At 48.1% G+C, this 27773-nt stretch overlaps 1 protein-coding gene across 1 annotated transcript in view; it reads right to left on the reverse strand.

Moving 5' to 3' along the window:
* Positions 1-1140: 1140 nt before the first annotated feature.
* TBX15 (T-box transcription factor 15) overlaps positions 1141-27773 on the reverse strand; it is a 76055-nt gene continuing 49422 nt past the window's right edge. Inside the window, exons 6-7 of the mRNA XM_060236886.1 lie at positions 24538-24635; positions 1141-2156 (exon numbers count right to left, since the gene is read on the reverse strand). Coding sequence (XP_060092869.1) covers positions 1369-2156; positions 24538-24635 — 886 coding nt within the window. The 3' untranslated portion in view covers positions 1141-1368. The remainder of the gene's footprint in view (positions 2157-24537; positions 24636-27773) is intronic.

The following is a 27773-nucleotide window of genomic DNA, read 5'->3' on the forward strand; positions in this document are numbered from 1 at the left end:
CCTCTCCCCAGAATATCCCCCAAGTTTCAAAACGATTGGACCAGGGGGTCCAATTCTATGAATCCCAAAAGAAGGTGCCCCTATCCTTCATTATTTCCTATGGAAGGAAGGCATTGAAAAGGTGTGCCGTCCCTTTCAATGCGATGGCCAGAACTCCCTTTGGAGTTCAATGATGCTTGTCACACCTTTAATCTTGGCTCCACCCCTAATGTCTCCTGGCTCCACCCCCAAAGTCTCCTGGCTCCACCCCCAAAGTCCCCAGCTATTTCTTAAATTGGACTTGGCAACCCTAATTTAACATGAGCTCAACAGGGTGAACTCTTCCCTTGTATTTGATTCCTGTGGGCTGCCTATATTCTGAAAACAACTGGCCCGTTGCATTGCTAACATTACTTTGCCTAGCAACGGCTTTAAGGCACTGGGTGTACAACTGGATGCCCTGAATGCAGCATTTCCAAAATGGAATCCTACAAATCTCTTCATCGCTGAATATATTTAAAGAAACATTTCACCTGCAAAGGTGAAGGAAGGATTTGTTCGGTTATTCCCCCCTCCTCCCTTTCTCTCATTCATACATACTTTTGTAAGAGGCAGAGGTGGTTTTGTAGAAAAATAGGTGGTGGAGCTCGTCCAGGGATTGTTACACAGCTGCACCTGCTATCCAATGGGCAAGATGGAAAGGAGAAGGGGGAACCCACAGAAAGATTCAGAAGCTGTGCTCCTGTGAGCTCCTACTGAATCCGAGGCCTGGTGAGGGGGGGAAAATGACTGTTCTTGTGAGGAAGAACAACAAGCTCTTCTCCAAAGGTAAAAAAATCTCCCCCAGGAAGAGAAATTTCAGTTCAGGTAGAATGTTCTGCAGTGAGTGAGAGAAGGCCACGGGGTTTGAATTCATAACTGCCGAAGGCAAGAGAGGGAACCGATAGGGACAACGCAATGGCCTCTCACAGGCTGCGCAGGTTGGTAAGCAGATGTCATGACAACTCGCTCGCATCCGGGAAACACAGAAGGAACCGCACACACACACACCGCATTTCCTCTACTGTGAACAGTTCACACCATGCTCAGATGATTATTGCATATACTATATAGGGGTCCCCCCCCCATTTATTGCAAACGATGCCGTTTTCTCTGTAAAATTAAAAAAAAGAATCCACCGAGACAGAAACCAGTTAGCTACGCAAGGTAGCGATGGCTGTCGTGCCTGCAGCTCTCGGTCTGGTTCTTTGGATTATAGCTATAGATGGCTTGCATTTCCGTACATCGCTCAGAGACTAGTCCTATTTTACGTCGCAAACGCAACAGGGATGAGGGTGCCAAGATAAACCACGAGGTTCTCTCTCCACAGGGGATGACGCCGAGCACTGGTTAAACCATGTGCACCGGCATTTGTGAAGACGACCCCGGTACAGCTCCATACTGTCTGTTATCACAGGCGTTGGCTGTTGGTTGGCTGTTTCCGGGAGGACTGCCGATCACGTGCATCCCATGATCCATCCCCGTCGAAAGATACTGCCTCTCTCCAAAAGTCCCGTTGGAAGGCGAAGAGCAGAGTAAAGTGCTTTGGGCGGCGGGCAGTTTCTCGGGGCTTCCCGTCAACCTCGGAGAAGCGGGGAAATTGTATCCGTACAAGTTGTAAGGATTGTGGAGGGAAAAGGCGTTGTAGGAGCTCTGCTGCATATGGCCACCACTGAACATGTGGGAAGAAGAAGAGGTGGAGGCCGGGTTGCCGGCTTGCATGACATACTGGAACTGAGAGGCTGGGAATGACCCCAGCTGGCCACCGTAGGCTTCCATCTTGCCGTTGCTCGGCAGCGAGGAAGGAGCAGGCATTCCTGAGATCAAGGATGGAGTCCGCTGAGGCAGGAAGTTTTCAGAAGGCTGAGCAGCAGAGGCGGTGCCACTCTGGAGCCGGTTGTATCCACTCTCGCTCAGCCCCGGGTAGCTCTGCAGGGCCGCCATGTTGCTTCGGGCACACGGAGGATACTCGGAGATATTCAGGTTACAGAGCTGACTCTCCCGGCAGCCGACATTGAAAGTGTTGGGGGCCAAGTGAAAGGCTGGGGGGGAACATGATGGAGAGAGGAGGTGAGAAGATGCAGAGGGCGAGGGGGTCCCAGTGCTCGAGGTCGTCGGGGAAGTGCCCGTGCTGCCCCCTGGAAAAGAAAAGCGAAACTGCTGTTAAAAGGTTTCCCCGATATTCAGTGCAAATCCGTAACCCTTTTCACAACGCATTTGGATCACTTTCCCCTTAATCGGGGCTGCAGAAATGATATGCAGAGTCTTGGAATGAATGGAATATGGAGTTTGATCACCAAAGTGTATACCTTCATGGATCTTGAGACATTCAGTTAAAAATTAGGTTTAAGATACACACTGGACGTCACAGTGACCCTAGGAGAAGACTAAGTAAATTGTCTAATTGCTGACATTGTAACTCTCAAGACGCATCCCTTAAACATATACTTTGCTCACATCTAGTCATTTGGTTTTTCTGGGAAGAAGTTATTACCCGTACAATTTTTTTTCATTATTTCTGAGGATGCTTATGTACTTTTAAACCATCTGCCTGTCTCTTGGAGACAATAACAGCAATGGAAGGGCTATTACAACACAGGAAAGATAAAAGTCCACCTCTGATAAATCAGTGGATTGAAGACCATAGAACTTGGTCAGTATTTGACACATATTTGGCATCAGGGCTTTTTTTGGTAGAAAAAGCCCAGCAGGAACTCATTTACATATTAGGCCACACCCCATGACATTGCCATTGTTCCACATACAGCTTTTTGGTAGAAAAAGCCCAGCAGGAACTCATTTACATACTAGGCCACACCCCATGACATTGCCATTGTTTCACATATAGCTTTTTTGTAGAAAAAGCCCAGCAGGAACTCATTTACATATTAGGCCACACCCCGTGACATTGCCATTGTTTCACATATAGCTTTTTGGTAGAAAAAGCCCAGCAGGAACTCATTTACATACTAGGCCACACCCCATGACATTGCCATTGTTTCACATATAGCTTTTTGGTAGAAAAAGCCCAGCAGGAACTCATTTACATACTAGGCCACACCCCATGACATTGCCATTGTTTCACAAACAGCTTTTTTTGTAGAAAAAGCCCAGCAGGAATCATTTGCATATTAGGCCACACCCCCTGATGCCAAGGCAGCCGGAACTGCGTTCCTGCTCAAAAAAAGCCCTGTTTGGCATATAGATGGCAATTGCACATGGATTTATTTGTAGATATTTGGAAAGTGCTTATAGAAACTTATGTGTAGCCAACCGCTGTTGTTATATTATTTGTCTTTATGTACACCTTCCCCCCCCCCTTTTCCCCTTTAAAAAATATCTAATTTAGTTGCCAGATTTCAAGGTGGTTTCCCCCCCCCCCTGGTTCTTTTTTTTTTTACTTTTTTTTAAAAAAATATTTTTTTAAAAAAATGAGGGTTGCCAGCTCTGAGTTGGGAAATTCCTGAAGATTTTGGGGTGGAGTCTGGGGAGGGCGGGATTTGGCGAGGGGAGGGACCTGGGGAGGGAAGGGCCCACCCTCCAAAGCAGCCATTTTCTCCAGAGAAACTGATCTCTACCTGCAGATCAGTTGAAACCCCAGGAGATCTTCTGTCAACACCCAGAGGTTTGCAACCCTAACTTTAATTCACTTTTTCTTTCTGCTTGAAAATGTACTGGTTTGCTGTCTACTGCAACTCGTGGCAGCAGAGGTGGGTCTCTCGCCACACTTCCCAGCAGGCCTCTTAGCAAGTGGGACACGGGAGGTTGGCAGCTGCTTGTGTGGCCCTCTCATGGCTTCTAAACAGCGCTCGCTCACTCCCCCTGCCGCCACCACTGCAACAGCAGTGTGTCTCCTCCTTCTGGGGCTGGGGCAAAAGCTGGGAGGGTGGGGCTGCCCCCTCCCGGGTGATTTAAATCACCCGGAAGGGAGGGGGAGGCCCCACCCTCCCAGCTTTCACTCCGGCCCTTTAGAAGGAGAAAGAGGAGGTGGGGCAGTGGGGGTGGCGGGGTGAGTGAAGAAGGCGGCTGTGGATTTATACCCTGCCCTTCTCTCTGAATCAGAGTCTCAAGGCAGCTCACAATCTCCTGTCACTCTGAATCTCAGAGGGCCTACAATCTCCTTTCCCTTCCTCCCCCACACCAGACACCCTGTGAGGTGGGCGGGGCTGAGAGAGCTCTCACAGCAGCTGCCCTTTCAAGGACAACCTCTGCCAGAGCTATGGCTGACCCGAGGCCATTCCAGCAGCTGCAAGTGGAGGAGTGGGGAATCAAACCCGGTTCTCCCAGATAAGAGTCCGCACACTTAACCACTACACCAAACTGCGAACACTGTTTATAACGCTTGGGAAGGGCCTGAGGAACTTCTGGCCTCCCTCATCCCATTTGCTAAGTGGCCGGCTGGGAAGTGTGCCTTAGAGACCCATCTCCGTGAGTTGCATGGAGGGCGCTTAATTTGCTGTTCCCTGAGGACTACCACCTAGTGGGCGCGCCAGCCCCGTGTGTGCCGACCGGTTTCTTGGCATTAAATTATGTCAGCAGCAAGACATTGCATAACATCTAAGTTTCACATCTGGTCTTTCGAGTAATGGCTGCAGAGAACGTGGAAGCAGAAGTAGGGGAATTGTTTGGGCCGAATGTTTTGCAGGTGATGATGGCCGATGGAAGCCAGGGATGGAAAGCCGATTAGTGAGCCGAGAGAAGCCAAAATTTCGCTGTGTTTAATCAAGTCTCTCCAAGCACACAGCGTTCTCTTCCAAAGGTGCTTCCATCTACTCGAAAGCTTCCAAGGCTTGTTTCTGGTTAGTCTTTTCGGTAAACAAAGTTTTTTTAAAAATGAAGTGTTGGGCCTGGAAAAAACGAAATCAGGACAGGCGGGCTCTGACATGTCCTGCCAGAAATACCCGAATAGTGTTTCAAAAATGCTCAAAAATCCTATTAGTAGGGAGGCAATAGCAAAGCAAAGGATTCGAAAGTGTACACTACACAAACTACCTCAGTCCTATCATTTATGTCACACAATCTAGACATGAGTTTGTTGTTGTTGTTCAGTCGCACAGTCGAGTCCGACTCTTTGTGACCCCATGGACAAAGTCACGCCAGGCCCTTCTGTCTTCTACCATCCTCCAAAGTCTGCTCAAAAGACATGAGTTTAGGTGCACTGAAATCAAAGGTGAGAAGAAGAAAAAGAAAAAAGATGTTGGATTTGTATCCCGCCCTTCACTCTGAATCTCAGAGTCTCAGAGCAGCTCACAATCTCCTTTACCTTCCTCCTGCACAACAAACACCCTGTGAGGTGGGTGGGGCTGTGAGAGCTCTCATAGAAGCTGCCCTTTCAAGGACAGCTCTGCCAGAGCTATGGCTGACCCAAGGCCATTCCAGCAGCTGCAAGTGGAGGAGTGGGGAATCAAATCCGGTTAGGATTGCCAATCCCCAGGTGGAGGCAGGGGATCCCCTGGTTTGGAGACCCTCCCCCCGCTATATGGTCGTCAGAAAGTGGGGGGGAGGGGAGGGAAATGTCTGCTGGGAACTCTATTATTCCCTATGGAGATTTATTCCCATAGAAAATCATGGAGAATTGATCTGCAGGTATCTTGGGCTCTGGGGGGCTGTTTTTTGGGGTAGAAGCACCACATTTTCAGTATAGCATCTAGTGCCTCTCCCCAAAATACCCCCCAAGTTTCAAAAAGATTGGACCAGGGGGTCCAATTCTATGAGCCCCAAAAGAAGGTGCCCCTATCCTTCATTATTTCCTATGGAAGGAAGGAATTGAAAAGGTGTGCCGTCCCTTTAAATGTGGTGGCCAGAACTCCCTTTGGAGCTCAATTATGCTTCTCACAGCCTTGATCTTGGCTCCACCCCTAATGTCTCCTGGCTCCACCCCCAAAGTCTCCTGGCTCCACCCCCAAAGTCCCCAGATATTTCTTGAATCGGACTTGGCAACCCTAAACCTGGTTCTCCCAGATAAGAGTCCGTGCACTTAACCACTACACCAAACTGAATCTCAAGACAAATGGAGCAAAGGAAAGAATCTTTAACAATTGTGTAACCTTTATGCATTTTGCATGCAGCTTCATAAGAGGGAATCTTCCAGATTCTTTTTAGATCCATTTCTGCATGTAAAGTGTACCTAAGGGAACTGATCTAAAAAGAATCTGGAAAATTCTCCCTGATGAAGCAGCATGTGAAATGCATAGAGTGGGGGTGAAAGTCATTTGTTATGAGGGCCGGAACTGACACAAATGAGACCTTGTTGGGCCAGGCCACATGCTTCATAACAAGTAATGCCAGGTAGAGGAAATACAACTTTATAAACGACACCGACAATTTTTTTTAAAAAAATTAAAAGATGCTTAAAAGATCAGCACTCATGCAATATTTTGTTTATTTAACAGTCTCTGATAACTGACACCTCTCGCTCTGAATTACTGCATCAAGATCTGAAGACAAGGTCTGTGCTGTAGCAATCTTGAGTATGTTGTTCAGGCGTTGTTCAAGTGTGGGTGTGTAAGTTGCAAACCTACTTTTGATTTATTGACATTCATTACAGAAATCTCATGGTCATTGCTTTGAGCCTAAGACCCAGGGGAAAACATGAAACGGCTGGGCATTGCGAGCTTTTGTACATATGTTCCTTTATGTTGTGGTCAGCCAGTGGAGAAAATAGAAGCTTTGCTCTATAGCTCCTGTGCGACTGAGCAAGCCTGACAAAGCAAGCTGTGATGCAGAAGGAAGCAAGAGAAAGAGGAGGAAGCAGATGACAGCCAGTTGCTTGTGGGCTTGATAAAAGCCCTCCAGGGTCCTGATCTGGCCCTTGGGCTGCATGTTTGACACTCCTAGAATAGAGGTTCTACAATCATTAAAGTTGTTTGCCTTCATTTTGCCTTGGTGCAGCCCCCTCTTTTCTGCATGGGAACCAACAGATGCGGAGGGGAAATGGGCAAGAGCATTCTGGCTGCACTCCCTGCCAGTGTGTGACTATGAGCATCAAGCCTACCTACTTGGAATGCCAGCCTTCAAGGGGGATCCAGGGATCCCCCAAAACTACAACTCATCTCCGAACCATAAAGATCAGTTCTCCGTGGAGAAAATGGATGCTTTGGTGGGTGGAAAATGTGGGATTTAATTTAATGTAATGTTTCGATTTATACCCCGCCCTATCTCACAAGCCGGCTCTGGGCGGCTTACAACATTAAAAACCTTACAGAAGCATTAAACAAACCACGTCCAGACTAGACAATATCATAATTACAAAACCTGTAAAATTACAGAATCACAGAATTAGCCAAATAGTATCCTACGTAATTTAAGCACCTAGGTGGTATGGTGCTGATAAGAACATAAGAGAAGCCATGTTGGATCAGGCCAGTGGCCCCTCCAGTCCAACACTCTGTGTCACAGAAGAACATAAGAGAAGCCATGTTGGATCAGGCCAACGGCCCATCCAGTCCAACACTCTGTGTCACACAGTGGCAAATTTTTTTTTTATATATACACACCACACTGTGGCTAATAGCCACTGATGGACCTGTGCTCCATATTTTTATCTAAACCCCTCTTGAAGGTGGCTATACTTGTGGCCGCCACCACCTCCTGTGGCAGTGATTTCCACATGTTAATCACCCTTTGGGTGAAGAAGTACTTCCTTTTATCCGTTTTAACCTGTCTGCTCAGCAATTTCATCAAATGCCCACGAGTTCTTGTATTGTGAGAAAGGGAGAAAAGTACTTCTTTCTCTACTTTCTCCATCCCATGCATTATCTTGTAAACCTCTATCATGTCACCACCCCGCAGGCGACGTTTCTCCAAGCTAAAGAGTCCAAGCGTTTCAACCTTTCTTCATAGGGAAAGTGCTCCAGCCCTTTAATCATTCTAGTTGCCCTTTTCTGGACTTTCTCCAGAAGGTGCTGGGGGAAGCGATGGCTTCAGGGGACACCCGCTGGATCAATTAAAAGTCTGATGGAAGAGCCACACCTTACATGCCCTACGAAACTTGGATAAGTCCTGCAGGGCCCGGATCTCCAGTGGGAGCTCCATTCCACCAGGTGGAGGCCCGGACCGAAAAGACCCTGGACCTTGTTGAAGCCGGTCGGAGCATCCTTAGGACCAGGAATCACAAGAAGTGCTGTGCAGCTGACCTCAGGGCCCAGGAGGGCTCATATGCGGAGAGGCAGTCCTGGAGAGATGCAGGCCCCAGGCCTTAAAGGCCCTTAAAGGTAAGGACCAACACCTTGAAACGGATCCGGTACTCCAGATCCGTTAGCCAGTGCAGTGCGCGCAGCACCGAATGCATCTGTGCCTGGATAGGCCTTGATTGCTAATAATCAGGCTGCAGGTAAAGAGCCCAAAAGGCATCCACGGTAAACCAGGCTGAAGTATGAACTTTCACAAATTTACAACATAGAAAACTTTTACAGAAGTGCAATGCATATCACGCCCGGATACACAGTCCTTCCATTTGCGACAAAATGTTCTTGTTCCTTAAAGTGGTAGATCCAAGGTGTGGCAAAGGCCATGAAAACAGAGCCCAACGCTCCAATTTCTTTCAACAGGAGCCGGTGTAGAGAAGAATGGCAGCAAGGCACAAGACCGCAACAGGGATGCACATATTGCCCTGTTTCACACGAGGCTTCTACGAGCTTCAATACGTGACAAGGCACTTCCGACGAATCCAGCATTCCACATTCTTACACTTCCCCCAAAAAGGTTTCAATCTTTACTTTGCTGCCTACTAGTACTACTCTTTTGGTTGCTAAATAACCGGACTGCAGCATTCTGCACCCGCTGGAGTTCCCGGAACAGAATTAAGGGTAGCCCCATGTAGAGAGAGTTCCAAGAGTACAATACAATAATACAATATTGTATACCACTGAGGTCCCTGTCCTACCCAGGTTCCAGCCCCAAATCTCCCAAGAGTTTCCCACTTGAATCTGACAACCCTACACCCCCATCCCCTGCCAGTGGCCAGAGGGAACCTGGCAACACCCTACTACCTATGGGAGAAGTGTACACAAGCATGCTCCCTCTCTGCAGCTGAGAAGATTCGTAACACTTTCCCATCACGGGCAGAGAAGTTGAAGCGGTCTGAACCTGTAAGCATTCTTGCCTTGCGACACAAAAGGTCTGCGTGAAGCTCGTGGAAGCTAACGGCAAAACAGGGATATCAAGTACGACCTCGCCGTGCTAATTATTGTGCCAACGACGAATTTTGAACAGTGGTGGAAGCGTTGGACTTTATCGAGAATTGTGTCCTTATCACCGCCTGGACTGTTCTACCTTCAAGAAATGTTGCAATTGTTGGCATGGTAAGTAACAAAGGCTGTGGAACTATTTGGGCGGTTTGGACGTTCTGTGTTGTTTATACCCTTGAATACACCTTGTAATCAGGGCTTTTTATTGTAGCAGGAACTCATTTGCATATTAGGACACACCGCCATGATGTAGCCACTCCTCCAAGAGCTTACAGGGCTCTTCTTACAGGGCCTATTGTAAGCTCTTGGAGGTTGGCTACATCAGGGGTGTGTGGCCTAATATGCAAAAGGAGTTCCTGCTACAAAAAAAGCTCTGCTTGTAATAATTTTCTCAGATTGCATTGTCAGTTTTCAATTATTTTGAGTATTGTCGTATGTGAGGCTGGATATCGCAGTAGCCTGTCATTTTTGTTTTCTTTCTGTCTTATGTCCTTTGCATGTTAGGCAAGGGTGGAGTTCCAGCAGGGGCTCCTTTGCATATTAGGCCACACACCCCTGACGTAGCCAGTTCTTCAAGAGCTTACAGTAGGTCCTGTACTGAGAGTCCTGTAAGCTCTTGGAGGATGGCTACATCGGGGTGTGTGGCCTAATATGCAAAGGAGCCCCTGCTAGAATTCCGCCCCTGATATTAGGCCACACCTCCCTGATGTAGCCAGTCCTCCAAGAGCTTACAGTAGGTCCTGTACGAAGAGCCCCGTAAGCTCTTGGAGGACTGGCTCCATCAGGGAGGCATGGCCTAATATGCAAAGGAGTTCCTGCTACAAAAAAGAGCCCTGAATAGAAGAATCGCCCAATACAGAGATTGTTGCACAGTTCGTGCATGGCAGAGTTTTTCCGTTTCTCAGCAAGAAAGAGCATCGCTTCTGTCAATGCCTCTCTGACCTGCCTCCCCCCCCCCACCCCGCATCAAACCCAGCAGGTGCAGTGCCATGGAAAAGGAGTCAGCCCTGGTCACGAAATGTAGGGCCTGTGCTTATCGATTCCCTCCAAGCTGGCATTCCTGAGGTGATTACCGCTGGAATGTTGAGTATTGGGTTGGGGAGCTGCTGGAATGTGTGGCCATACTTCCTGCACGACATCCTCGCGGAATTTTCCACTCCTTGATCACAGAAGGTCACAAATCAGAGCCGTTCAGCACACATCCTGTTACAACAGCCTCGCCTGCTGTGGGAAATATGAAACACTTGCGAAATGCCCATCATTATGATGCATGGGAAATGGGAATGTGCGTGCTAAGAAGGACCACAACATCCTCTGCATCACCTTTCTCTCCTCACCTCCTCCAAAAGAATATATGGTACATGTTCACTTATGAGCGGGCCTTGAATTCAGCAGGAGCTCACAGGAGCACAGCTCCTGAACCTTTCTCTTTCTCGCCACCTACCTTGTCCATTGAATAGTAGGTGCCGCTGCATAACAATCTATGGATTAGGAGAGCGGGCAGCCAGCCAGCCACCAGGGGCTTTGCCATGCCCCCAGCAGCCCTCATTAACCCCTAGAGAAGCCTTCACCACCCTTTCTTCAGTTCTTATGTGGTTTTGGGCAGCGGGTGGCTTGCTGGCCTTTGACTGAGGGGTGGGGTGGCCCAGATGAGCCCCAGGTGAGTGAGGCCTGCTTGGGCTGGCTGGATTTTGAGCCAGCCCAAGCAGGCCTCGCTTGCCCAGGGCTCTCCTTTCTTGCATCGGGTTGCTTTTGGCTGTTGGGGGGCAGCATATGCTAATGAGCTCCACCACCTATTTTTCTCCAAAATGACCCCTGCTGATGAGGGAATGTAAAAGAGGTACTCTTGAGTGATATCGCTGGGACACAGGACTAAACTTGCTCTTTGCGGTAGTAGGCAAGGCCTCCCCTGCCCGCTATGCCCCAGGAGAAAGGCTCCAGCGATGACAGCTGATCCCAGGTCATAAGACATCTCTTGCAACAGCAGGAGGATAGAAATACATTGTCCTTTGTTAGCAGGACTTTTTTTGTAGCAGGAACTCCATTGCATATTAGGCCACACACACCCCTGGTGTAGCCAATCCTCCAAGAGCTTACAGGGCTCTTACGACAGAGGCTACTATAAGATCCAGGAGGATTGGCTACATCAAGGGAGTGTGTTTTGGTATTTATAGTGACAAATGCCTTGTCCAGGCTGGCCAACAGGATGGTAGGGGCTTCAAGAGCCACACAATATGTGTGAAAGAGCCACATGTGGCTCCCGAACCATAATCTAGCCACCCCCGGGTTAGATTGATCCATGATGGAGACGTCCATCTGTGGCTGCTGCCCAAGATGACTAAAGGGAACCTCCATGTCCAAAAGCAGTCGATCTCTAAATCTCAGTGCCAGGAGACAACGTGAAGGGAAGGTCTCAGTCTCCATACCCTGTTTGTTGGCCCTCCAGGACGCTGGTTGACCGCTGTGTGGGAAAGGGTGCTGGACTAGATGGACCACCGGTCTGATCCCCTCCAGGGCTCCTGATTATGTGGAAGCTGCATTTGCTAATGAGTTATGCTAATGAATCCATCCTGGTGTTTTGGAAACTGGCATGACTCACATTCTGAGACGGAGGGCTGTGTCGCCCAGGCGTTGCTTTGTAGAAAAATAGGTGGCGGAGCTCATTAGCATATGCTGCCCCCCCAGCCAAAAAGAACCCGATGCAAGAAAAGAGAGCCCTGGGAAAGTGAGGCCTGCTTGGGCTGGCTGCATCTCTAGGCAACCCAAGCAGGCCTCGCTCGCCTGGGGCTCTCCTGGGTCCCCCCCCCAGTCAGAAGACCAGAAAGCCACTCCCCTCCCAAAATCACATAAGAAGTGGAGAAAGGGTGGCACGGGCTTCTCCAGGGGTTAACGAGGGCTGCTGGGGGCTGGCTGGCTGCCTACTCTCCTAATCCATGATTGTTATGCAGCTGCACCTACTATTCAGTGGAGGGAGGGAGGGAGGAGGAGGGGGAACCCTCAAAAAGTTTCAGGAGCAGGGCCAGATTAACAATTAACATTGGCCAAGTAGGCAGTGGCCTATGGGCCCCCATGCCTTTAGGGAACCTGGGCCACCCCCCAATTTCCCCCCTGCTTGCAGCCCTCCCACCCTGCACACACAGCCAGCAACAGAGCCACTCTTTGCCCAACTTGCCTTGTGCGACTGCTGCTGGCATTGTCACCAAGTTTGCCTCTTTCTGCTTCTCCCCTGCAGCTTTGTTAAAGGGGCTTTGGAGACGGTGCCTGCAGGCTGCAGTGGGGGCCATGGATGGCAGGGTGGGCACTCTGACTCTGAGATCATTTGTGACGGGCCCCCAAGATTTCGACTGCCTAGGGGCCTAGGGTTTAATCTGGCACTGCTCAGGAGCCGATCTCCTGTGAGCTCCTGCTGAATCTGAGGCCTGGTGTCACCATAATGCATCAAGTTTGCCTTTACAAAGGACAACATGAGCAGAGGGCAGTACAATTTAGCTTCCTGTCAACTGCTTAACCTTCGACCGAAGCATTGCCAACTAGTGCCGACTACAGCATTTAACCGAATAAGCCGTTTGAAAGGGCCGTTGGCTCTGGTTCACCTCCTGGTTGCAGAAGTGTGCATAGCATCCCCTATCTGGGTTCTGTGGGAAAGAGAGCTGCATGGAGGAGCCAGCGACAGCATTGAAAAATGACAGAATACAGAGTTACTGGAACTGTTGCTTCTTTTTTTCCTCCTTTCCCTAAATGTTCTTCATTAAAGTCAAGAAGCTGGGCCAAATATTTTTAATAATGAGAATCTGGATCAGGTTCAACAAGATTTTTTTTTCTTAAGGGGGAAAAAACCCCATTTAATAGGTTTTTGGCTTCCCCCAACCAACCCCACACCATCTCACTGCCATATGCACTTAATTACTCCCAAACCCATTTTGTCCCAATAAGAAGCCAATCTCAGAAAAAGGTGACATCATACTCCATGGCCCTTGTGCTTCAGAGCATCTGTCTAATCTTGGCTCCGATTTTTTTTTTAAAGGGCGGAGGCTGGCTATTGGTTCAGGCCAGTTGGGTGCTTCTTCCTGTGAAACAGATGGGAATCGACTGGCGTCTTTCTGTTTTTGTCTTTTGCCTCAGCCAGAGGAGCTACAGCCTCATTAGGAAAGAGGACGTGATGTTCCAGTCTGGAAGCAAAGCAACAGACAAGCTTGGTAGGTATCTAATACATGCAGATATGTTCTAAGTATCACTCTTCAGGACGGCAAACTTCATGGTGGGCAAACCCACCCTCAGTTCAAATCTCCACTGGCTGATATTATAATACTCCTAACAGGCCTCAGATTCAGCAGGAGCTCACAGGAGCACAGCTCCTGAACCTTTCTGAGAGCTCCCTCTCTTCCTCCCCACCTACCTACCTTGTCCATTGAATAGCAGGTGCAGCTGCATAACAATCCCTGGATGAGGAGAGCGGGCAGCCAGCCAGCCAGCCACCAGGGGCTTTGCCATGTCCCCAGCAGCCCTCATTAACCCCTGTGCACCCTTTCTCCACTTCTTATGTGATTTTGGGCTAGGGTTGCCAAGTCCAAATCAAGAAATATCTGGGGACGTTGGGGGTGGAGCCAGGAGACTTTGGGGGTGGAGCCAGGAGACATTGGGGGCGGAGCCAGGAACAAGGGTGTGACAAGCATAATTGAACTCCAAGGGAGTTCTGGGCATCACATTTAAAGGGACAGCACTGCCTTCATTCCATAGAAAATAATGAAGGATAGGGGCACCTTCTTTGGGGGCTCATAGAATTGGACCCCCTGGTCCAATCCTTTTGAAAGGGTGAAGGTATTTTGGGGAGAGGAACTACATGCTATACTGAAAATTTGGCACCTCTACCTCAAAAAACAGCCCCCCCCAGAGCCCTCGATACCCATGGATCAATTCCCCATCATTCCCTATAGGAATCGTTCATGGAGGTGCATGATGGCTGTGGGGGAGGGGAAAAGTACAGAGGAGGGCAACCAAGATAATTAAGGGGTTGGAGAACCTTCCCTATGAGAAAGGCTGAAGAACCTGAGACTTTTCAGTTTAGAGGAGAGATTGCTATAGGGTTGCCAAATCCTCTGCAGCCTCTGGCGGGGGACAATGGGTACCATAGAGTTTTCCCTCCCAAATTGCTAGAGCATCTGGGAAAACCATAGTTTTCCAGGAAGCTCCTAGAGTGGGCCAGCCGTGCAATGTTGTGGAGTGATGATGTCACTGCGAGAGTCATCACTGCGAGAAGTCATCACGCGAGAAGTCACTGCGAGAAGTCATCACGCCAGTGGACGTTGGGGGAGGACTCCCCCCAACCACTCAGTGCAGGCTGGCCGGCCTGGGAACTTGGCAACCCTAGATGGCTGAGGGGAGACATGAAAGAGATTTATAAAATTAAATGAATTTGAAGTTGCAAGGAAATGAGATCACTCTTATTAAGGCCAAATCTGTTGTCTCTGCTTCCCCCCCCCCCCCACTCCAGAGTTAATTCTACTCACACACAATATAGGCTGTTATGAGCTACACCAATTTCCAAGGCTATCTGAGGTAGAGGAGAAAGTGGGATACACAATGATCTTTTTGGGACCATTTGGATATGCTGCATGAAGACATGTCTGAGTGATTTGAGGATTTTCTTTTTATGGAAATTCCAGAATGGGTGATAAATCCAGATGCTGAGGAAATTGGCATTGTGGAGGAAGAACTAACTAAGCTATAAATGACATTGTGCTGAAGCCAAAGTTTAAGAAAGAAATTTCTGATTACTATCCTGCACTACGGACAGTGGTTAAGAAGTTCTTTGTTTTGTTTTGTTTCCAGCATCCTATTTGGTGGGATGTTGTTTTACCGTGGTCACCAATGTTCCCTCTAAGTTGCAGAGTCTTGTGAGCAAAAATTCTACTTTGTGAGCCAGTGGCATTAAAGTTGTGAACTACTGCATAAATTATTGTGCTCTGGGGTCATCCTTCCTGAGCTCAGACAAAAATGTGTGAGCTGGAGGCTACAAATCTGTGAGCTAGCTCACGCTAATTCAGCTTAGAGGGAACACTGGTGGTCACCCAACTTTTCTCCAAGCAAAGCGATTGACTCCAGATTACTAAACATGGTGACTTAAGAATCCTGCTGACTAACTTTAAACCAAACGATGGGAAACTGGAATCGCTTCATCAAACCCATCGGTTGCTTAAGATTTTACTGAATAGTGAAGTAATTCCTAAATGTGGTATCTAGGGCTTTTTTGTCGAAAAAAAAAATCCCAGGAGGAACTCATTTGCATATTAGGCCACGCCCCCTCACATCACCATTGATTCGCACCGGGCTTTTTGTAGAAAAAGTCCAGGAGGAACTCATTTGCGTATTAAGCCACACCCCTGACACCAAGCCAGCTGGAACTGTGTTCCTGTGCATTCCCGCTCAAAAAAAAAAAAAGCATTTGTGGTATCTAAGATTCTCGCTAAATGATTATATGAAGGATGTTCTTTGCTGTTTTAAGAGCAAATGTGGGCTGGTGCAATTGGAGTCCCTGGAAAGTTTTTATGTGTTAACATAAGGTTACACTCTTACGTTAATACAAATTTTAAAAAAATTTGAGGGATTCTAGCCTTAGAGACTTCAACCTGCGGATGTGACTCATATTCAGTAGTGGTGCTTTTTTACAGTAACAGATACCAGAGGTGGAATTCTAGCAGGAGCTCCTTTGCATATTAGGTCATACACCCCTGATGTTTCATCAGCAGTACGTGTGAAGGAGTGGGGAATCAAATCTGGTTCTCCCCATACTTAACCACTACACCAAACTGGCTCTCACCAAATTGACTCTTGCGGTTGGGAGATCAGTCGTAATTCTGGGAGATCCCCAGACCCCACTCAGAGGCTGGTACTCCCATCAGCTGTGGACATTTTGCTTCGCTAGGTATGCTTTGCCATGAGCTATCACTGCTCTGGTGGCTGGCTACCCGTGAACTATGGTGGAAAGCTCCAGAATGGTTGAGTGTTGCTAGGTCTTCAGTGGCTTTTGGCTGTGGGTTTTTCCTGAGTTTCATGTTTTGCGCAGCTGGAAAAGTGGGTCAAATACCTTTAAAGCGTTCTGCTCCCCTCGAAGCAAACAGCTCTTTGGAAAGTTCTAGAAAGTGGCCGCAGAGAGAAAACTAGACATTCCCTGCGTTTGAAGTCTTAATGGCGTAAGGCTGCGTTTATGACTTTGACAAATGGCTTCTGAACCTGAGGGGACAAAACTGAATCGATGCCCTCTTGAAGGAGAGGCCAGGAGAACAGTTGGCGGGAGTCTGCGGGGAGCTTGCTCGTCACAAGGCCTTGGCGCTCTTCCTGGCTTTTCAGCTGCCAAATTGCATTAAAAGAAGCTAAAAATACATGAAATATTTTCCTTTCCTTATATTACTCGCTTGGGTCAGCAGTTGCTGTAGCCGCTACGACCCTGTTATTTGATAACCGATGGGGTTATCAGTGCAAATACGAATTATAAGGCCTGGTGGCCTATCTAGTTGGCAGCCAATGGAGCACCATGGCAATCTACTCTTAAATCTGTCTGGGGTGCTCGCAAACAGGTGTGGGGTTAAAGCATACTTCATGCGGTGAATCTTGATGTATAGGCTTAGGACTACCTCGCATGATCTTTAAGTAGCTCATGGCTAATCGTAAACAGTTAAAGGCTAATCTGTGAAATGGATTCCCCACTCTTTTCACCCCATTCTTTCTTTTAAACAGAGAGCGGCATTTTCCCCAGTGGTTTGAGAATTAAATTTCTTAACCCTTTTTATCATATTTATCTCTTTTTTATATTAGTGCTGTGAGTCACTTCATTACCCGAGAGGGGCTGCGAGCATCGGTTACATAGACATCTTTTTTTTTTTAAATAAAGAACCAAAAGATTAGACTGCAATAAGGTAGGGCCCCAATTCAAACTGGGGCCTCTTCTCCCTATGGTGGTCCTACATAGGGTTCAAATTTAAAGTGTAATAAAGATGGTAGAGCAATCTATTCGTGGCTCTCCTATACTGTTGCCAAGCAACTAGCAACAAGACAGGGGAGGTGGGGACACAGGGGGGGGGCAACCATTAGCAACAGCATGAGATCACTTCCAGGAATAACCCAGAAGTGACATCAAGCCTCTCTAGGAATTCTAAAGAGGTGTGCTGTCCCATCTGGGTTTCCCCAGAAATGATGTCATGCCATCAGCCCAGAGCAGTGGGAGGACATAAAGTGGGAGCAGAGGATGCTACAGACCAGTCTGTATACTGCCCAGTAAGCTACAGACCAGTCAGTCTGACCTCTGTGCTTTACCAGATTTGAAAGGGATAAATCTGCGAAGACCTAAAGAACAACTTGGTGATTTGGGGAAGTCACCACGTATTTGTCCCAAACAGGTCCTGCCAGACCAATCTCATTTCCTTCGTTGATTGACTGGATGAAGGGAATGATGTTATTTACAGTTTGGTGTAGTGGTTATGTGTGCGGACTCTTATCTGAGAGAACTGGGTTTGATTCCCCACTCCTCCACTTGCAGCTGCTGGAATGGCCTTAAGTCAGCCATAGGCAGGTTGGCGTAGTGGTTAAGTGCGCAGACTCTTATCTGAGAGAACCGGGTTTGATTCCCCACTCCTCCACTTGCAGCTGCTGGAATGGCCTTAAGTCAGCCATAGGCAGGTTGGCGTAGTGGTTAAGTGCGCAGACTCTTATCTGGGAGAACCGGGTTTGATTCCCCACTTCTCCACTTGCACCTGCTGGAAAGGCCTTGGGTCAGCTGTAGCTCTCACAGGAGTTGTGAGCTGCTGTGAGATACCTCTCAGCCCCACCCACCTCACAGGGTGTCTGTTGTGGGGGGAGAAGATATAGGAGATTGTAAGCCGCTCTGAGTCTCTGATTCAGAGAGAAAGGGAAAAATGGAAAGGTCCCCTGTGCAAGCACCAGTTTTTTCCGACTCTGGGGTGACATTGCGTTCACATTTTCACAGCAGACTTTTTACGAGGTGGTTTGCCATTGCCTTCCCCAGTCATCTACACTTTTCCCCCAGCAAGCTGGGTACTCATTTTACCAACCTCGGAAGGATGGAAGGCTGAGTCAACCTGGAGCTGGCTACCTGAAAACCCAGCTACCACCAGAGATCGAACTCATGTCGTGAGCAGAGCTTAGGACTGCAGTACTGCAGCTTTAACACTGCGCGACAAGGATCCAGAGAGAAGGGCAGGGTATAAATCTACAGTCTTCTTCTTCTTTTTACTTGGATTTCAGTAAAGCTTTTGAAAGAATTTCCTATGATGGTCTGATGGATAAACTAGAGGATTGTGGATTGGATTCTAGGATAGTTTAAGTGGAGTTGGAGGGAATTGGTTGGAGAACCACACTCAAAGAGTAGTTGTCCATGGCATTTCATCTGAATGGAGGGAGGTGCTCAGTGAGGTGCCACAGGGCTTGGTTCTGGGTTCGGTACTTTTTAACCTTTTTATAAATGATCTGGATGAGGGTGTGGCGGGGCTACTCATTAAATTTGCAGATGACACCAAATTGGGAGGAGTGGCGAACACACCAGAAGATAGAGACAAAATTCAATGAGGCCCCAAGAACCCTCCCATGATCGAGGGGTTGGTCTACATGACAGGCCTGCTTAATAGTCATCTCCTCTCCCCCATGAAACTCCGGGAATTGTAGTTTTATGAAGTGTCCTCTAATAATGAACTCTTAACATCCTCATGGAACTACTAGTCCCAGGAGTCTTTGGGGGAGCCACAAAAATTTTATATATTATATATATTATATTATATAATATATATTATATTATATAATATATTATATATATTATATTATATATTATATTAAGCATGGCTGCTCCCTTCTCCCTGAACAAGAAACAAAATGCCAATTCTAGGAGCCCCAAACGAAGGTGCCCCTAGCCTTCATTATTTCCTATGGAAGGAAGACATTTAAAAAGTTGTGCTGTCCCTTTAAATGTGATGGCCAGAACTCCCTTGGAGTTCTATTATGCTTGTCACACCCTTGCTCCTGGCTCCGTCCCCCAATGTTTCCTGGCTCCACCCCCAAAGTCCCCAGATATTTCTTGAATTGGACTTGGCAACCCTACATTTGCATATTAGACCACACCCTCTGACATCACCATTGTGTATTAGGCCACACCCCCTGATGACAAGCCAACCGGAACTGTGTTCCTGTACATTCCTGCTTGAAAAAAGACCTGCATTGTGTTGTCAGCTCCAGGCTGGGAAATTCCTGGATATTTTGGGAGTGGAGCCTAGGGGGAGCAGGGTTTGGGGAGGGGTGAACCTCAGTGGGGTATAATGCCACAGAGTCCACCTTCTAGGAGTGTCGTTCCCCAGTTGGGGTCCAGTGATACACCACTTTTGTGGGAGGAAATCCCCCCCCAACAATAAATGGGATGTCCCTACATCACCCAGAAGTGACATAGGCACGTTGGTGATTTCAGAGGGGGGATGCTCTGTTTTTTTGGGCAAAACCCTATGGTTTGAGGCTGATTTTACTATAGAGTTTTGCAAACCCAACCCCCCCAAACCCAGAGTGTTGCCTCAGCATCACCGGTGTGCCTAAATCACTTCCGGGTGAAGCAGGAACATGGTGCAATATCACTTCTGTGATGTTGGAATGTCAGCATGTCACGCAAGAATGCCCCTGGCTCCCAGTATGTAACTCCCCATCCTCTCACTGGCATTTATTTACAAAGGACCTGGCAACCCAACACCTTCCATATCAGCTATTTTCTCCAGAGCACCTGATCTGTGTTACCTGGAAATCAGATGTAATCTGGGGATCGGATAAGCATCTGGAGCAGAGGTCCATCAGTGGCTGTTAGTCACAACATATTGTTGGAACTCTCTGTCTGGAGCTGTGATGCTCTGTATTCTTGGTGCTTGTGGGGGTGGCACAGTGGGAGGGCTTCTAGCATCCTGGCCCACAGGCGGACCTCCTGATGACATCTGATGGACCTCCTGATGGGTTTTTTAGCCACTGTATGACACAGAGTGTTGGACTGGATGGGCCATTGGCCTGATCCAGCATGGCTTCTCTTATGTTCTTATGTGACACAGAGTGTTGGACTGGATGGGCCATTGGTCTGATCCAACATGGCTTTTCTTACGTTCTTATGTGACACAGAGTGTTGGAGTGGATGGGCCATTGGCCTGATCCAACATGGCTTCTCTTATGTTCTTATGTGACACAGAGTGTTGGAGTGGATGGGCCATTGGCCTGATCCAACAGGGCTTCTCTTATGTTCTTATGTGACACAGAGTGTTGGACTGGATGGGCCATTGGCCTGATCCAACATGGCTTTTCTTATGTTCTTATGTGACACAGAGTGTTGGACTGGATGGGCCATTGGCCTGATCCAACATGGCTTCTCTTATGTTCTTATGTGACACAGAGTGTTGGACTGGATCGGCCATTGGCCTGATCCAACAGGGCTTCTCTTATGTTCTTATGTGACACAGAGTGTTGGACTGGATGGGCCATTGGCCTGATCCAACATGGCTTCTCTTATGTTCTTATGAGATCTCCAGCTACAACCTAGAGATGTGGACACCTGGGCCTTGGTATTAAGGAAGAGAAGGGAACAAATAGATGCCCACCATCCAGGAAACAGCCCTTGGGTTTTAGGCCAGGATTTCTTGGTCACCACCTGAAGGTCCTCTCTGGGCACAGATCAACGCAAGAATGCAAATCCTTCAGGGATGTTATGACATAGGCACACACCAAAATGTGTGCCACTTTTCCTAGGAAAAATAACAGCAAAGGCTTAATTTGGAACTGGCCTTTACCGAAGGCAGGGATCATCTAACAGCATCCCACGGTCCTTGGCAGTGATAAGAAGTCGCAAGCAGCAGGGAAGCAGCATAGAAACAGTAAACACGGCCACAAACCACTGGGTCTCATAGAAGCAGGGATGGGGCCAAATTGAAGGGGGTGAACCAGTTACAAGAAAGCCGTTCTCCAGACAACAACACAGTGTAGCCCCTGACCCAGCTCTGTTATATTACAGTATTCATTTCATTCCCACATTCACTCAATTCGTTTCATTTTGTTCAACACCTTCCATATCATTCATTTCATTCCCACATCAGTATTCATTTCATTTCCACATTCACTCAATTCAGCTCTCTGCATTCATTTCTCTTAATTGTTTCTTCTCATAGGAAGCTGCCTGATGCTGGATCAAAGCAATAGACCTTGTGCCCTGGATTGTGCTTAGCAGTCTTCTCTTACTCCTGGCAGAGAGACCCTTCCCTGGACTTCTAAAACTTCTCAAACCTTCTGAGGTGGAGATCCTGGGAATTGAACCTGGAGCCTTCCGTGTGTGCTCTACTCAGCTATGGCCCTGCCCTAATGGGAGAAGAGGCAGCCCAAGTATGCACAGGTCTTACAAGGGACTTCTGCAGGCAAAATCTTCTGCCCTTGCCTTCTATTGCTCGCCCTCACTCCAGTGAGCATTGGGAGGGAAAGCAACACTGACAATGCTTCGATGTCACTTCCAGATGAAGACTCATAAGTGACATCACTACCGCATGCGACATGCTAGGAATCTCACCCACTTGAAACTCTGTGGTAAATAATATAGAGTTTGGGGGAATTCCTAAAGCATTGCATTCTAGTTGCCCTTCTCTGGAGAAAGTCCAGAGAAGGGCAACTAGAATGATTAAAGGGCTGGAGCACTTTCCCTATGAAGAAAGGTTGAAACGCTTGGGACTCTTTAGCTTGGAGAAACGTCGACTGCGGGGTGACATGATAGAGGTTTACAAGATAATGCATGGGATGGAGAAAGTAGAGAAAGAAGTACTTTTCTCCCTTTCTCACAATACAAGAACTCGTGGGCATTCGATGAAATTGCTGAGCAGACAGGTCAAAACGGATAAAAGGAAGTACTTCTTCACCCAAAGGGTGATTAACATGTGGAATTCACTGCCACAGGAGGTGGTGGCGGCCACAAGTATAGCCACCTTCAAGAGGGGTTTAGATAAAAATATGGAGCACAGGTCCATCAGTGGCTATTAGCCACAGTGTATGTGTGTATATAAAATTTTTTGCCACTGTGTGATACAGAGTGTTGGACTTGATGGGCTGTTGGCCTGATCCAACATGGCTTCTCTTATGTTCTTATGTTCTTATTGCAGGGGCTCAGGAATGTCACATCCAGGCCTGCAATGGAAGTGATGTCAAAGCATCAGCAATGCTTTCTCCTCCCAGGCCCTGCCCACAAACAGCTCCCACGGAGCATGGCCTTGGCATCCATATCTGGAAATTATATCTATCTAGAGCCTTTTTATCCCACCTATCCTCCAAAGGGCTCAAGGCAGCATACATGTTTTCCTCCCCTTCTCCATTTTCCTTTCACAGCAACCCTGTGAGGTAGGTTAGGCTGAGAGAGAGCAATTGATCCAAGGTCTCATTAGGTTGCTAACTCTGGGTTAGGGAATTCCTAAAGATTTTGGGGTATAGTCTGGGGAAGGGGCTTCGCTGGATTGTAATGCCATAGAGTCCACCCTCCAAAGCCGCCATTTTCTCCAGGGGAGAGCTGATCTCCGTCATCTGGGAATCACTTATAATTCCCAGATTTCCAGGTCTCACTGCCTGGAGGTTGGCAAATACTTGGAGATTTTATTTATTTTTATTTATCTGGGGGGGAGGTGGAATCTGGGGTGGGAAGGATGTGAGAAGAAGGTGGACTTCAGTAGCGTATGATGCCACAGCATCCACTTCCTCCAGGAGGACGAGAGGTGGAATTCTAGCAGGAGCTCCTTTGCATATTAGGCCAAACACCCTTGATGTAGCCAATCCTCCAAGAGCTTACAAGAAAAAGCCTCGTAAGCTCTTGAAGGATTGTCCACCTAATATGCAAAGGAGCTTCTGCTAGAATTCCACCCCTGAGGAGTACTAATCTCTGTTGCCTGGAGATCAGATGTAATTCCAGATCCTCAGCCACCACTTGGAAGTTGGCAGCCCTACATGGTAGACATTCTCCTGGCTGTGGGGATCTGGATTGCCCAGCTCCTCGTTTGATACTCTAACCCGGGGTGGCCAAACTGTGGTTTGGGAGCCACATGCGGCTGTTTCACACTAGAAGCCTCCACTGCCTTGTTGGCCAGCTTGGAGAAGGCATTTGTCTCTTTAAATCACTTCTCTGAGCCAAGGCGGCTGGCAGCTTGGCGAATGCATTTAAAGTTACTTTCTTTCCCCCTACTGCTCCCCCCCCAATCTATTTGCTTTCCTTCCTTCCTAGCGGCTCTCAGACACCTGATGTTTATTCTAGGTGGCTCTTACATTTATCAAGTTTGGCCACCTCTGCTCTAACTGTTCTACTACACTGACTCTCAGACAGATTCTGCTTTTAGCACTTGCCTCTTTTCTGTGTGGGGCTCTTCATGGCGGCTCTTTTCCCCAGATTCTGCATCTCTGGGGCAGGGATGTGAGTCCCCTGCTTGCTTCCTGCCCTGCACAAACTTGAGAGTCAAGAACGAGACTGAGACAAAGGCTAATGCAGAATCGGTGTCAGTGAGTTACCTCCATTCAGGGCTTTTTTTTTTTGTAGCAGGAGCTCTTTTGCATATTAGGCCACACCCTCCTGATGTAGCCAATCCTCCAAGAGCTTACAGTAGGCCGTGTAAGAAGAGCCCTCTAAGCTCTTGGAGGATCGGCTACATCAGGGGTGTGTGATCCAATATGCCAAGGTAGGGTTGCCAAGACCCCCGCAGCCTCCATACCATAGAGTTTTCCCTCCCAAAATGCTAGAGCGTGCGGGAAAATCCTATGGCGGGGTGGCCAACGGTAGCTCTCCAGATGCTTTTTGCCTACAACTCCCTTCAGCCCCAGCCAGCATGATGGGAGTTGTAGGCAAAAAAACGTCTGGAGAGCTACCGTTGGCCACCCCTGCCGTAGGGTATTCCCGGAAATGCCTAAAGCGGCTGGCGTGCTACATCGCCACACAATGTTGTCACTCATGGGTGACGTCATCACACTGGCTACATCAGGGGAGGTTCCCCCCGCCAGCCCAATGTGGGTCGGCAAGTTGGGAACCTCCCGGGTGGGAGAACCCTGGCTTGACCCAGGGACGTGGCAGCCCTATGCCAAGGAGTTCCTGCTACAAAAAAAAGGCCCTGCCTCCATTACAAAACTTGCCTTATTTCTGGAGCTGGCGAGTGCGCTTTTCTGTTTTCTAGCTCTGCCTGGCTGTCAGGAGGGATCCTGGGAGTGTCCAGAATTCAGCTGGAAACCAGATGCCTGGAATCAGGCTCCGCAGCTGCTTCACGGACACCACTCTGGTGCCCATTATGAAACGGCTCACCTTGCTGCTTCTGCATGGTGGTGAAATCTTCAAAGGTGAGGGTCCGCACGGGGGGCCTCCAGAAGGCATATGTTTCCATAATGGCCTCCAGGCCAGTTCTGTGAAATGAAACAGAGAAACAAAGGGGAAGGGGGAGTCAATGAGCAGGTAGATCGGCTTGAATAAATGAGAGGATTTGGACTTCATCCTTCTCTCTTGTCAGCAACCGGTGGGCAGCCGTTTGGAGGCCATTCGTTCTGATGCTGCCCTCAAACACTGCAGCGCAAGGTTTAAGGATACAATATCAGCACCCCGATATTTCCCCCCCTTTAATATTTTCCTGTTGGCTCCTAAATCATTTGCTCCTTTGCAGGGAACTGTTTTGGTGATGAATTCGCTGTCACTTCTTTGATCAGAACAGCTTGATCTTTCCAAGCTGTGCAGAAGTAAATCTCCCTCAGAGCCCTGGGCCTGAAACCAGGGAACCTCAGGAGGGAGATCAGTAAGTAAACTGAAACAGAGAGAGAAAGGGAGAGAGAGAGAAGAAGGGAGAGAGAGGGGGAAGAGAGGGAGGAGAGGGGGAGGAGGGGGAGGGAGGGAAAGGGAGAGGAAGAGAGAGCGGGGAGAGAGAGAGGGAAAGAGAGAGGGGGGAAATAGGGAGAGAGGGGGGAGAGGGAGGGAGGGAGAGAGAGAGGGAGGGAGGGAGAAGAAGAGGGATAGGGAGAGGGGGAGGGAGAGAGAGCGGGAAAGGGAGAGAGGGGGGAGAGAGAGGGGGAGGGAGAGATCATGACATCACCAAGAAGTGCCATTATTGTGCTGGGTATGTCACCGGAGGGGCACTCTATCACTCGGTGGGGAAAACTCTATGGTTATCATAGACTTTCCCCCCAAGTGATAGAGCATTCCCCTGGCGACATGCCTGATGTAATAATATCACTTCCAGGTGATGTTATAACACCAGGCATGCTGTGATGCACTGGCACTTTCTAGCCTTCTTGGGGGCCATTCCACACCTTCCCGAACCAAACGAACCAACAAACGACAATTTGTCCAGAACATTTTTTTTAATGAAATGAACCAACCCACCGAATCGGGCAAGTCAACGAACCATGAAACAAAACAAACCACCATTTTTGTAGTTTGGGCCCATCCCTAGTTCCGACTGACTTAATAACTGGCCTGGAAGCTAAGGCTGGATTGGAAAATGCTGCAGCAGCCCAAGAAGCTGAACCTGCATTAGTCACTCCACTCCCTTCTGCCACGTTTCCCACCCTCCACTTGCTGCTCTCATAGCCCACTAAATCTGAGAATGCGCTCATGTTCAGTGTCTGAAGTGCCGGCGTCTCCAGAGCCTCTTAAGTGAGGCTTTGCTGCTAAAGGGACGGGAACAGCTTTTTCCAGCTGAAAAAGGCTTCCTTGGAAGAGTTTCCATTCAGTGCCGAGACAGATGATAGCTTGGGAACTCTATGAATGGGGCTCCCATCCCAGAAGTCCTCCCCCCCTCCAATTCAGTTCTTAGATACTGAGAAGGAGGGCAGGTAGGGGTGCAACATGAGGAGGGCAGGAAAGGTTGTATTAGTGTTTCGTTCTTGTGGCCCTTTCTTACACGCCCAGAGAAATGCTGATTGCCACTTTGGGGTCAGTTAGCAATTTTTCTCCAGGCCAGTTTAGCCAGGGATCTGGGGGGGGGGGGGGGTTCTTTGCCATCTTCTGGGCATTGGGCCACTGGGGATGTATGTGTGTGGCGGGGAGGCATTTGTGAATTTCTAGGGTTGCCAAGAGCACTGTGTTTCACAGCCAGGGACTTTTGTGCGCGCGCAGAGTGCATGTGCAACACAGTGATGTCACCCGGAAGTGACGTCATCGCACCGGCAATTTCCCTGTGCGGCCGCTCTAGGCATTTCTGGGAAAACTCTATGGTTTTCCCGGATGCTCTAGCCATTTGGGAGGGGGAAACTCTATGGTACCTATTGTACGATAGAATTTCCCCTCCTAAATGGCTAGAGCATCCGGGAAAACCATAGAGTTTTCCTGGAAACGCCTAGAGCAGCCATGCGGGAAGATCGCTGGTGTGATGACATCACTTTCAGGTGATGTAGGGGGAGGTTCCCCCCAACGGCCCGATGTGGGCCGGCAGGTTGGGAACCTCACGGACGGGGAACCCCCTCCCAGACTGGGGGCTTGGCGCCCCTATGAATTTCCTGCATTGTGTAGGGGGTTAGACTTAATAACCCTGGAGGTCCCTTCCAATTCTATGATTCTGCCTGGGCCCCCAACCTGAAACTGAGTGTAGTTTTTTATAAGATTGCTGTATGTTTTTAATGTTTTAACTATGTAAACTGTGTTAAATGTTTAAATTTTTAGCTATGTAAACTGTGTGAATATGTTTAAATTTTTATATTCTTATGTTAGATTTTATATGCTGTAAGCCGCCCTGAGCCACCTGGTGGGAAGGGCGGAATACAAATTACAAATAAACTAAACTAAACTAAACAATGTGGATCAGAACTGTTTTGTTAGAAGGAAGGGGATAAATATGACCTCTCTTGTGCCATTTTCTCAATTCGAACTGTGGGGTACAGCTGTTTGGCTCACTGGGGACATGCTATAGCAAACACACATTAAGTTTCTGAATTAGGATTGCCAACCTACAGGTATGATAAACACAAGGGAGCACAGTATAGCACTATAATAGATTTTAAAAAAATTACTGTGAATGCCAAAAAAAAAAAAAAAAGTATTACGCAATTATAACATTGTCGCTATAAATAATAAGAACCAAAATTGTTTTTCATATAACAGAATGATTTCGGTATAATTAAATAAACATTTTACAAGAAGTCATTCTGAATATCGAAACATATGCAAAAGAACACAAACGCTGTGTGAAGAGACAAAATAAGTCCCAGGCCAGTATGAAGCGGTTTGGCTTCTTGTCTGATTTTGGAATAACGATTTGTGGTTCCAGTTTCAAGTTTATTGTGTGGCTTTATTGATATGCTGAAGAAGAACCGAGGAGCTACCTAAGATACTCGTCGAGACAGACTGCAGTTTACACACAAGTTGGGAACAGCAAGGCTTGCGCAGGTTTTGTAAGCCTTCACTAGCACATCACAACGGACAAATAATTATCTGTGGACCTATGATGGCTTTTTTTGAGCAGGAACACACCGGAACGCAGTTCCGGCTGGCTCAGAGTGAGGGTGTGTGGCCTAATATGCAAATGAGTTCCTGCTGAGCTTTTCTCACAAAAAAAC

This window comes from Heteronotia binoei, chromosome 4, assembly GCF_032191835.1.
Source record: "Heteronotia binoei isolate CCM8104 ecotype False Entrance Well chromosome 4, APGP_CSIRO_Hbin_v1, whole genome shotgun sequence".
Taxonomy (NCBI): domain Eukaryota; kingdom Metazoa; phylum Chordata; class Lepidosauria; order Squamata; family Gekkonidae; genus Heteronotia; species Heteronotia binoei.